The 13361-nt window shown below is 42.0% G+C and overlaps 1 protein-coding gene across 4 annotated transcripts in view; it reads right to left on the reverse strand.

The window, feature by feature from the left end:
- TUB (tubby bipartite transcription factor) overlaps positions 1–13361 on the reverse strand; it is a 320112-nt gene that overhangs the window by 40913 nt on the left and 265838 nt on the right. For 2 of the 4 annotated variants that reach the window (XM_025197422.1, XM_025197423.1), the window contains one exon: positions 4056–4190. The exons of the other annotated variants lie outside the window; for them this stretch is intronic. In XM_025197422.1, the coding sequence (XP_025053207.1) occupies positions 4056–4190 (135 nt within the window). The remainder of the gene's footprint in view (positions 1–4055; positions 4191–13361) is intronic. 4 annotated transcript variants of the gene reach the window in all.

The following is a 13361-nucleotide window of genomic DNA, read 5'->3' on the forward strand; positions in this document are numbered from 1 at the left end:
CAGGTGTTTGTGAAAATCAGCCCTAAGATGATAATCTTGCTTCACCTTTAGTATGAAGATAATTTACTTATTGTGATTTTTAGAATTGGCTGCCAATTGACATGATTAACGTAATTCTAAAGACATATTTTCACTTTCAACTTGTTTGAAATAACTAGCAACTGAGCATTATTCTACAAAGCTTAAAAGTAATTATAAAATTATCACACCTTTACAAAAATGTTACCATGAGATACCAAGTGATCCAGTGATCCCTCAAGTTTGCTTCATTTACATGTTTGTTTGTTGTTTCTATCAGTCAGCCCTGTAATATCAGTATAAGATCTAAAAGTCATGTTAGATCCTTATGTTTCACACATTTTCAACAATAATGAAAGATTCTTCAATCAGAATTCAGCTAACAATTTTTAAAAAAATGATGCAGAACAAAATTGAAGTCCAGCTGACTCTTCTTTAAATGTACTGGTTCTATGAGATGCAAGATAGGTAATATTTCATAAAACAAAACATGTGTTCTTTGATATAATTAACAAAACATATAAGGAATAAATCAAATGAGTAGGAGGATGCCATTCCTACACAGTCACATTATAATCCAATTTAAAGTAATATACTTAGTTAAACATAATTATTATTAATCAGTCAATAACAATTTGAATTTCTGCTAAAATGTGTCAAACAGCCTATTTGGGAATTTTTCTTTTTAAAAGTCTTTCCTTAAAACAAAGAAGCAGGATCCTTAGAATGAAAAAATAACATTAATGTATAGCCAATACTGAGATAATAAAAAGTTAAATATGATATATCCTTCCTTACTCGGCATATACAGATCAGGATGCAACTGTGCCACCCAAAAATGTTTGCTGACCGAGACATCTATCCAGCAAGTAGGACCCCAGTGGACATATTCACCAATACAATGTACTGCAAGATTTACAGGGCACACTTTAAACCACATATGCAACAAATTATTTGCAATGCAATAAGGCCCAAGAACCTCAACCAGGCTTGGCCCCTCATTGTGATAGGTGTCCCTAGTGAAGTCAACATCCAAACTGTCATGGACTTCAGTGGTGCTAGGATTTCACTCGGGGAGCCAAAGAAGTCAAGTAAGACAGCAAAGATGAATGTATAATGCAACCACTTATATGTACCTGAGTGCTATACAAATCCCAACTACATGTAAATTTGTTAAAATTAAAGTAATATTTTACCTTTTCTTCACAATAGAGTATGAAGTCCCATACAAGAAAAAATGGCTATTATATTTCAGTCTAAAGAGAGTTTAAACAGAATTTATGTGATTATATAGTAAAAATGATTTAAGTACTACCATGTGTAATGCTTGGGTACAGGTTGAGTCAGCACTTCCATTACAAACATCATTTTTTTTTCTTTTAGTTTTACTCACCAGTAAAATTTGCTTCAAGGTAAGACTTGGTATCCAGATTTCTACCTTAAATTATTTTTTTTGAAATCTGAAATCCATGTTCCCAGTTTTCTTTTTTAATCTCCAATAGTTTAAAATTCAGGTCAGCTTAAGGATGCTCTTCTTTAAAGCACATATGCTTAACAGTAATTTTTACAAAAAAATGTAATTAGCTGGGGGGGGCAGACTCCACAGCCATTCCAACCCAGGTGTTCCTTTGCAGTCAAAGCTACTGACACAAACAGAACAGCTGCAGAAGTAGGCCCTTAGGGCACTGACAGACATGAAAAACAAAACAAAACTGCACTTTACCAGAAGAGGCAGTGTATTAGTTTGACCCAGCTATGCAGCATCTGTATATATTGGGCACGTCAACAGAGCTTTTTGATGCTTTTATCTAAAAACTGATTCAATCAGCTATGAGGTAAAGGTACCAAAAAGCCCTTAAACATGCCTTATCTATACAGATGTTGGGTGACTCGGGTTCAACTAATATGATGTCTCTTGTGGACATGCACTGCGCTCGGTGCTGGGGCTCACCGGACTTGTAATAAAGCACTGTTTTCCACCCCCATGTCTGTAAGCAACCATGATTAAATATCATTTGTTACTGCAGGCTCTGATGCTATAAGGTCTATACAGGGGAAGGAGCCCAGTATCATGATCTTAACTCAGGCCCTGGAGGAACATCCATTTGAAGTGCTTCAAATACCACTTCAATTTGGGGCACTTCAAATTCAGAGAACTTTAGACCATGGACAGATGCATAGCTCCCAATTGCCCTCTGCCCCAAACTGAAATGCTACAAAATCTCCGTAACAGTATGAAGCAACATGCTCTCCAGCCAGAAGAAACAATAGGTTCCTCAGTTCTTTAGCTCTACTCCTCTTCCCCAGGGTTCAGAGTGGGAAGGCAGGAGGAGATGGAGAAGGGAAGAGATAGGGACAGACAGTCAGTGAGTGCTCTCCTGTGTGCTCAGCCTCTGGTCTCCTGGTTCCAGAATCCATACATGTTTCCTTACATGGCTCTTGGGGTCAAGGGATTATGAGGACAGCCATGTACACAGGAGATCTCACACTGGCTGCATGCTCTGCTGTCCCCTTCCCTCCCCCTGAGAATGGAAAGGAATGGGAGAGCAGAGCACTATGGGATACAGGAGGACCAAGTAATCTCCTATAAGTGTTTTGAAATGAAGTGCTTCAAAGAAGTTGCTTTTTGATTCAGGGTCATTATTGGAGTGCTTTGGCCATTTTTAGAACAGGTCTTAGGTATGCATGCCTGTCTACTTGCTCTTTGAAGCATTTAAAATGTTACATCTGTCCAGGTTCTAATTGTATAATATATAAACAGCGTTCTTGACCACACAAACGCACACATTTTACCTAACTGTAAAGGAGAGAAAGTTACATATATGAGAGAACAGGACAGAGCCCAGATAATATAGGGATTTTGGCTGCCTCGACACATGCTTGTTTGTGTTCTAATTAGAACACGTCAGAGCGTTCTAGTTAGATTAATCATCTGCTCTGCATACTAATTAAAACGCTCCAGTGTCACCTCGCCATCATGGGTATTAAACCCCCATCATGTCTTAAAATGGCCGCAGGGGGCTTTAGCTAAACCTAGTAGAAAGAGATTTAGATAAAGCATCCTGTGGCCATTTTTAAATGCATAGGAGCTTAATACATGTGATGGTGAGATTTTAATTAGAGCGACTGTTCCAGAATTGTTCTAATTAAAACCCCCTCCCTCCTACCCCGAAGCATGTCTATAGGCAGCCATAATGACCTGACCTGAAGTCTACTGAAATCTATGGAAAGACACTTATTGATTTGAGCGGGCTTTGGATCTGCCTTCAAAGTAAAGGTATATTCATTCTGGTATAAAAACAAATCACTTACAGAGCATTCAATTACTTCATCCCACTTGCTCCATCTATCTTCTTGTAGTTCAGCTATTACATCTAACACTGGCAGTAATTCCATTTCTCGTAATTCTTTTGTCACTATGAGTATTTATTTTCAGAATAGAGACTGTATGTGTCTACTTACTAGCACCCAAAATCATGTCATAAAGATTTTTATTTACACATTGATCTGGTGTCTCTGAAGCTGTAATTTTAGAACCACACCAAAGCTAACAGCAAAACTTCTATTAACTTCAATGGGGCCAGGATTTCAGCCTGAGTTAGTATAATTTTTAAAACTCAGGGTCATTTGGATACATATTTGTTCATTTGAAGTGTGGTTTCTCTGAAGCACCATAAATACAGATGATATAAGAACATATGAAAAATAATTGCTCTCAGCAGATAACTGCCTAGAACTTCTATGGAAAATGCTGCATTAATATATTCTCCTCCCCTCTTTGTCACTAGTAATATTCTATGTGGCTTTGTGAGAAGATCTGGTTAACAAGTCTCATCCCCCCTCCACTTACATGTGTGCAATGTGCTGAGCTAGAAACAAGCCAAGCAAATTTTCCAATCCAATGCATGCATTTTTACAATATGCATTTAAACAATCTTCAGCTGTCACAAGGTCAAAATAATTTAAAGAAACTTTGAACATACAGAAGCATCTTGCCATTAAATTCAACATTTGATATTCAGTATCATGCAGCTAACCTTTGTGTTTCCCCTTTTTCTCCTTTCTGGTGCTGCCAGTTTGACAGCTTGCAGCTGCTGCCTTGGTTTTTTTAGTCGATTTTGGAGCTTGAGCATCTGCTACCACCTTTACATCTTCCTGCTCGGCCTCCTGAACTGCTTGAGAAAGTCAGGGCACCCCACACCAAAAGGAGAAACAGACCGAAAAATGAGAGAGAGAGAGAGAAAGAGAGAGAGAGAGAGGAATGAGAACTCTATGAAGCCACATAGGAAAAAGCAGACACAGCAGAGTTTAAGGCTTGGTTGATATTTCAGAGAGTTCATGAAGAAAAGAAATTAAATAAGAGACTGCTCAAATGGAAGATTTGCTAAGGTTAGGAAGTTTTTTAAACTTTGTTTTCATCTTCTTTGTGTCTGTCCACTCCTAAAGTGTTTCAGTTGTTATGCACGAGGCCAAAAATAGAACCAAAATAATATTAAGCAGCTGTAAGCAGCACATTTCCTTGTAATGAAACCTGTGTCAGTGCTGATCATAGATCAGGTGGCATGAACTATCTTAACAGTGTAAGATAATTTATAACCGTTTCCTTCAAATTTTCTACTGCCCCAGTGTAAAACTTAATGCAGGGCATTGTCTGAAAATTTAACTTCAGAAAAGTGACCTAAACTTACCTATGTAGTACTATCAAATTTGGCTCCTTGTTTTATGTAGATGTATATATTATCCAGTTAAAGTAAAAAAAAATCCTCTCTTTTTAAGGCCTACATATTAAATCATTCTATAGACATTCCAGTGCAAGACAGCTGTCATTATGAATGCCAACATAATTCATACAATTACAGCGACTTCCCCAGTAAAAAGGTTTACCACTTATAATAAATTGTTGCCTGATAGCATTTGAGGACTGTAATCTGTTAAATCTACATGTACAACAGTTTATTCTTCTAGCCATAATAAGCTCTTAAGAGAAATAAAGCAACTCAGTAACACTTTCCAGGTTTTTAACATGTTAAAAGAAATTGATTGTCTTTATGAACTACATTCAAAGAAACAGTCGGGGCGGGGCGTACAGCCCTCCTGTGAGCGGTACAGCAAGATATTCAAGGACCGTATCCTCACATTTTGCAAAATGTCATAGCCCCATTTAAGTCCTTGAAGCTATGAGATGGTTTATACCAGTTAAGAATATGGTCCTACAACTAAAACAAGCAACTCTGGGCATCAAATCCACAGCTAGCACCAAACTCGAAGCAGCACAGCCAGGTTCATGTAGAGCTTTACCTGGGTGAATTAGTTTGGTCTTTTGGCAGATTTCAAGACACTGCATGGTGCCATGTTCCCATGTTCAGTGGGCAGAAGCTTGGGGGGGGGGGCAGGGGTTGGGCTCATCCTGGATCAATTTTCCAAGTTTTGGACAAAAGTCCTATTTCAGGGATTCTTTTGGGATGCCAGGACATCATCCTGAAATTCAAAATAGTTGGCTGCTTTTGCTAGAGCTCCCAAGAGACCATCCTGTAGGACATATATCTGACTCCATCCAGCTCTTCAATTTTTGCTAAATGAGAAACAAAAAGAAGCTTTTCCTTTTGGAAAAGATACACATTGCAAGGAGCCTACAAGAAAGAACTGACTTGTCCATAAGATTGATTTAACATCCTGGGTAAACTCCCCAAATCCATAAAAGAGATAACGCCCAGTTAAACTCCTGACATCCCAGGAACCCCTAGCATACAAGATATAAATACACTCCAAACCCCTAAGCTATAGGGAAAATTCTTCCCCTCTTATACATGTAGCAGCTCTATTGACCTCAGTGAGACACTATAACTAAATAAGACAGGAAGAATTTAGCTCTACTAGGTTAAAATGTAATTTGCAAACCCACATCTCCTCTTCCACAGTATAGAAATCTATAAATAGTGTCAAATTTACAACACACCAAGTGTCCGAGGAGCTCATTAACTGCTTTTTTTCCCTAACTCCGGAGAGCTCCAGTATTAAAGTCATACAGAAATGTTTTAGAAGTCTGTATGATCAGATGGGACAATAAGACCTATTTTGTTCCAACCCCTGGATCTACTTAAAGTCTTTATCAAGTGACTAGTGCTAGTCATACATTCACTGGCAACAGTCCATTTGCCAAGCATTACAGAACATTGTGAATAAGACATTAGAAATAATGGAGGCAGTGACCACTCACTCCCTGAGGGAGAAGAGCAAGACTCAGGTAAAAGGCAGCACATTAATCCCTGTTTCCATTATCTTTAAGCGTTCTGTGTTTAACCCAGACAGCAAAGAGTCCCTGCTGGGGGAAAAAACCCTTTAAATAGTTAATTTGCAAGCCCAGCAACTGTCCTATATTTGCAACTGTGTCTTTAAAAAAAAAAATTAGAGGGTTTTTTTTATGATGATGATCCAGCTTGTAATTAGAATTCAGTGGTTTGCTATCAGCTTATCAAATGACCTACATTCAGTGACTAGCCAGTTCTCTAAAGCCATTCTAAACATTTTTAATTATGCCCATGCATTCAGATCAAGCACCATTTACTGAAACTAAAATGTGGATTAATTAGAACAGGATACAACACTGTGGTATTATGAACTGAAAAACTGAGTACTGTGTATACAACTTAAAGGACCAACTGCCCACCGTCACATCAACTTTCCTTTGATCTAACGAGTAAGAGCCTGAAGCTACATTGCTATTTCTGAGGCTTGCAGCTGCATGAATTAGATTTGAAAGCCGGTGCATAATTGCCAGCTATAGATGTCTAAATCTTGCAAGAGGTGTGGTTTGAAACATTCCAATACGTTATGTTTAGGGCCATTTTGAATACACAACATCAATACTGAAAATACCAAATATTTGCTGCCTTTTACCTGAGTCTTGCTCTTCTCCCTCAGGGAGTGAGTGGTCACTGCCTCCATTATTTCTAATGTCTTATTCACAATGTTCTGTAATGCTTGGCAAGTGGCAGAGGAAGAAAACTAATGTTTAAGATGCATCACTTCCCACTATCTACACTTGGGTAGTGAAGAGGAGTTGGTGGATTTTCTTCTTAGTTGTAAAATTAACTTTTAAGGACAGCTTCTAAAACAAAGTCAAATCTAGCCCAGAATCCTCTGGTATTTTTTTCTATATATTTTGTATGAAAACACCCTCACTAGAGCTTTCCTTACTGAATGACCACTTTTTATACTTTTTGAAAAAATAAAAAGTTTAAACAATATACATTTCTAGCTCTAGGACCCCTATTCAGGAAAGCATTAGTTTCAAAGGGCCTTAACATTACAGTCAAAGTTTAGCATGTGAGTATGAGCTTGCCTGAAAAAAAAGATGGATTTAGGACCTGACCCCGGTCCTCAAAGATTATCTTTACAATGAGAAGCATGGCAACATTTCTCCAGTTTTCTGTCCTTCAAGCTGATAGCGCGAACACCATACTTCTTGTGGACCATGGACTGGATAGTAATTTCTACTTTTCTTATAGACTGTGGACCACAGAAGAAATATCATGCCTTCCTGCATTTACTATGGCCACAGAGAGGCACTCATTTCTACCAGTAAGAATGTCTTAATTTTTTACTGGTAGAAAACTAGCCCTGGAGTTGGAACATACATGTATTCCAATCCCCGGGGTCAGAGAGTTTCACAGGCAAGCTCTCCAGCCAGCGGACACTAGAGAGCTGTTCCCTAAGGGGTGCATTTAATTGCTTGGGAAGGGGGCAAGCTGTCAAGTTGCAGTTGGCAGCTGCTGGAAGGCAGCAGCTGTCACAAAGAGCCCAAGGAGGGTTTCGGCCCCAGGGGAATGCTCCCTCTCCCCACATCCCCAAGCCTTGCTGCCACAGCACATTAGCCTACCGCACCCCACACTGCTCTGGGCTGACCTACCTCTGTCCTGCTACGATAAACTAAAGGGGAGGAAAAGTCATGTTGGCATAGCCTCTCTGTTCCTCCAACCTCACACACAATTTGCCAAGAGTGATGAATGGACAGAGAGAAAGCTGGCACAATGTAGGCTTTCCTCCCAAGCAGGATGAGAACCAAGAGGCAAATAATGACCAGTCGCAATCTGTTTTTAGGGGCTGTTTTTGAGGCAATGCAAAAATAGGTTGCTCCACAGAAGTGGCCCTGAATGAGAGATATATATGTTAAACTGGTCCCCAGTCAGCAATAAACACAACCGTCCATTCAGTGGGATGAAAAATAAAAACAGTCATGGCAATAGTAACAATAACATAAAAGATATTTGACAGGCAGCTAAGGGGCCATATTTTCAAAAAACCCCAATTAGGCGCTGGACATATATCACATTTACAACAGCATAATCTGCATTTACACAAGTGTAAAATAGGGGCAGACACAAAACATTACGTTTGTTAGAGCAACTTACTATGATTTGATATAGTTACCCTGTGAAAAAACAGTAGGAAAAAATACGCTGATGTTAGTTACACTAATATGCATGTTGTGTCCACAGTTATTCTGGGCTAGCCACATGTTCAATGGAAACAGACTGTTACATGCTCCCCCACTACCTAATGTCAAGGCACGTTGGCCATGTGTAGATGAAATGAGTGCATGACACTTTAAAGCAGGTTAAATGCTTTTGCACCATGTTAATGGTGTTGCCATCTGCAAATTTGGTGGCGTAACGCGCCTTAAATGACTTGGAGCACAGCAAACTAAAACTCCTCCAAAGAGTTCTAGTTTGCTGCCCTACAGCAATGGAGCGAAGCACTGTGCTCCATGCAGCTCCATAGCTCTGCAGGAAACCCACGCAGGCAGTGTGGCAGCAGCCCGGGAAGGCAGGCTCTGCCCAAGAAAAAAAAAAAGGCATTTTTTTTTCTTTCCTGGAGCCTGCCTACCTGCCTGAGCTGCGCAGGGGCCCAGTGCTTCCCTTTGCAGCTGTGGTAGTGCCCCCAGGACTGCCCAAGCTGGGTGCCTACAGGCAGGTGCTGCCTGGGGGGGGGGGGGGGGGGCGCTGCTGCCGTGGAGGGAAGTACCCCCCCCGACCACTGTGCCAACTGGCAGCTTGCCCTCCCCTCCCTGCTGCTGGAGAAGCAGGTAAGTGCACAGGTATGTTCACAACACTGGAGTTTACTTGGCCCTAAATTGAAGCGGTGTTTTTAAAAACCCACTGCTTCAATTTAGGGCCCCCGTTTTTGTCTACACGCACCCTAAGGCTCTTGTTAGACGTTATCTTTCCCATGTGTTAAATGCTCTAAAGAAGGGAGTGTCCACGTATTAAGCTAAGTGCCCTCTGAACATCTCAAAGCTGGGCAGCCCTGGGTATATGGGGTAGCAGGTGACCTGCCAGGAAGCTGCAAGAGTGGGGGCAGATTAGCAGAGAGCTCTCAAAATGTGCTCATGCACTTCAAATAATTCTTTTTGAATTTTTTTCTCCCATAAGTATTAAGGGCTAAGAATAGTAGTTCTGCTTTTAGATAACCCTGAAATGCAAACAAGATGTGTTTGAAGTGGAACAAATGCATGACTCCATACTGTCACATCTATCATGTTATTCTTTTCTGGTGTCACAAATGATAACAGAAAGTTTTCCAGTGACAAGGATACTTTCAGATAATAGGATGGCATAAGTTAATCATTCATTTTTAAATTCTCTATGTTCATTAAATGAAACAATAGATTAGCTATCTACTTTCTATTGATTTCAATATGGAAAGATACCACGTTTTTGGGGAGACACACCAGGAAATAATCTCTCTGTATTAGCTCAGAATTTTGATTTAATGGCAAATAAAAAAAACTGTAGTATTCTTTTCATGTCACAGGGATCTGAACATCAGACTTGTTACTGTTGCTCAAGAAAGGGGCAGTGCCCTAACAGCCTTGTGACACCAATGCTCTTTCACTGATACAAAGAGAAAAAATTGCTCTCTTGTCATTTTGTGAGGGTATTGAATCACCTTGTGCTGTACCAATAGAATTTGTAAGTCAAGATGCAAAATATCTGGATGCACTTTGTAATCTAACTAAATAAGCTACAGTGCAAAAATGACAGCAGAATAGGCAAATACTAAAAACTAGACAAATATTAAAACTATTAAAACTAGGCAAATATTTAAAAAAACACTGCCCATAAATATTTATCACTACTTCTGCTCCATATTTGTTCTTAATGATCAAATGCTTATGCTGGAAATAATAACAGCAGAAGTCAGTTTCCTAGCAGCAGGCACTGAATATTTTTCAAAAACAAGTTTTGAATTTGTAAGCACAATTTTCCTTCCTAGAAATCATGGAATCATAGAAAATTAGGGTTGGAAGGGACCTCAGAAGATAATCTAGTCCAACCCCCTGTTCAAAGCAGGGCCATCCCCAACTAGATCATCCCAGCCAGGGGTTTGTCAAACCCGGGCCTTAAAAACCTCCAAGGATGGAGATTCCACCACCTCTCTAGGTAACCTGTTCCAGTGCTTCACCACCCTCCTAGTGAAGAAGTTTTTCCTAATATCCAACTTAAACCTTCCTTGCTGCAACTTGCTGCTCCTTGTTCTGTCATCACTGAGAACAGTCTAGCTCCATCCTCTTTGGAACCACCCTCCAGGTAGTTGAAGAATGCTATCAAATCCTCCCTCAGTCTTCTCTTCTGCAGACTAAACAATATGGGTGTGTGAAGCAGCCCCTATTCAATTCAGATTTGGTCCAAATCAGGGACAGTGATTTGATTCGTTGATTCAGATCACTGTCCCCAATTCGATTCGGCTGAATCCAACTCTGAAAATTTGATACTGATTCAGAGAATCAGCGATTTGGACACAGACAGCTTTAAATGTTTTTTCTACATATCTCGAGGTAGCAGCATGGCTTGTGAACACTGCGATGCTGGGGCAGATGGAGCGTCCCACAGGAGTATGTGGGGGCTCTCCAACACGCTCGGCGGTAAACCCGGAAGTATTTCCGGTCCAATTCTGGGTCCACTGGGGAGCACGCAGGCCCTCCCCCCCACCCCCGCACTCCTTTGGCTCGGCGATTCGCCGCAGGGGGACCCTGGGTGCTGCCCCAGACCCAGGAGGCACTAGTCGCCGAGCCCCTGATGGTCCCCAGCAGATCCGGAATTGGACTGGAAGTGGTTCTGATCTACTTCTGGGTCTGCCACTGAGTGCGCTGGGGAGCCCCCCACACTCCTGTGGGACATTCCACGTGCCCCAGCATTGCAGCATTCACGAGCTGCCTGGTACCTAGGGGTACGTAGAAAAACTATTTAAAGTTGTGTTAATGTCCGAATCTCCGAATCTCTCCAAATCGATTCAGAGGGTTCCAATTTGATTCGGAGAGATTAAAGAGTCCTCCGATTTAATTCGAATTCAGAGATTTGGCCATCAAATTGGGCTGAATCTCCACCGAATCAAATCAGGGACTGAAGCTTCACACTTCCCTACTAAATAAACCCAGTTCCCTCAGCCTCTTATCTATAAGTCATGTGCCCCACCCCCCAAACCATTTTTGTTGCTCTCTGCTATACTCTCTCCAACTTGTCCACATCCTTTCTATAGTGAGGAGACCAAAACTAGACACAGTACTCCAGACGTAGCTTCACCAGTGCTGAATAGAGAGGAATAATTACTTCCCTTGATCTGCTGGCAACATACTAATGCAGCCCAATATGCCATTAGCCTTCCTGGCAGCCAGGGCACACTGCTGACTCATATCCAGCTTACTGTCCACTGTAACCCCCAGGTCCTTTTCTGCACAGCTGCTGCTTAGCCAGTCAGTCCCAAGCTTGTAGCAATGCATGAGATTCTTCCATCCTAAGTGTAGGACTTTGCACTTGTCCTGTTGAACCTCAGGAAATCTCTTTTGGCCCAATCCCCAAATTTGTCTATGTCACCCTGAATCCTAGCCCTGTCCTCCAGTGTGTCTACTACACCTCACAGTTTTGTGTCACTGGTAAACTCGCTGAGGGTGTACATCCCATCTTCCAGATCATTAATGAAGATATTGAAGAAAACCGGCCCCAGGACCAACCCCTAGGGCGCTCCACTTGATACTGGCTGCCAGCTAGACATTGAGCCATTGATTACTGTCCATTGAGCCTGATAATCCAGCCAACTTTTTATCCACCTTACAGTCCATTCATTCAACCCATACTTTCACAGCTTGCTTGCAAGAATGTTGTGAGAGACGGTATCAAAAGCCTTGCTTAAGTCAAGGTATATCATGCATCCACTGAGCCAGTTATCTCAGGTTGATCAGGCCTGACCTGCCCTTGGTGAATCCATGCTGACTGTTCCTAATCATATTCTTTGCCTCCAAGTGCTTAGAAATGGATTCTTTGAGGACCTGCTCTATGATTTTTCCAGGGACTGAAGTGAGGCTGACTGGTCTGTAATTCCCCAGATCCTCTTCCTTTCCTTTCTTAAAGATGGGCACCATATTTGCCCCTTTCTAATCATCTGGGGCCTCCCCCAATTGCCACAAGTCTTCACGAATAATGACTAGTAGCTCTGCAATCACATCAGCCAACTCCCACAGCACCCTTCGATGCATTTCAGCCAGCCCCAGGGACTTGTACATGTCCAACTTTTCTAAATAATTCCCAACCAATTTCACCACTGAGGGCTGCTCACCTTCTCCCCAAACTGTGCTGTCAGGTGCAGCAGTCTGAGAGCTGACCTTGCCTGTGAAGACCAAGGTAAAAAAGGCATTGAATACTTCTGCCTTTTTCTCAACACCTGTTGCTAGGTTGCCACCCCCATTCAGTAAGGCAGGGTTGTCAACTGGGGGTACGTGAACCCCCGGGGGTACTTGAGAAGGCCCTAGGGGGTATGCGCGGGCAGGCAGGGATGGAGTGCCGCTACATACCATCCCGTGCTGCCACACAGGCGCCACCCACCCAGGGGAAACTCACACATGGCGGCTGTCCGCGTTTGGCCGCGCACTCCCCCCCCCCCGTATCCGGCCGCACACCCTTCTCCCCCTCCCGCTCTATGTCCGGCCACCAGGGGTGCACTGATCCAAAAAGGTTGAAAACCCCTGCAGTAAAGGACCCACACTTTTCTTGACCTTCCTCTTGTTGCTAATATACTTGTTGAAACCCTTGTTACCCTTCATGTTCCTTGCTAGTTGCAACTCCAGTTGCACTTTGGCCTTCCTAACTTCATCCCTGCATGCCCAAGCAATACTCTTATGCTCCTCCCAAGTTGCTTGCACTTCTTGTTGTGCGGAGCGATCCGGGGCCCTTTTGTGCACCGCGGGCTGTGGCCAGCAGCCCGGGCACGCTGGGTCAGAGAAAACAGGCGACACGCTAGAATTAGGCACGGACGCGTAATGGTTGATTCAAGATTGTTTACTTACACCG

The sequence above is a fragment of the Alligator sinensis genome, unplaced genomic scaffold (genome assembly GCF_000455745.1).
Source record: "Alligator sinensis unplaced genomic scaffold, ASM45574v1 scaffold502_1, whole genome shotgun sequence".
Lineage (NCBI taxonomy): Eukaryota > Metazoa > Chordata > Crocodylia > Alligatoridae > Alligator > Alligator sinensis.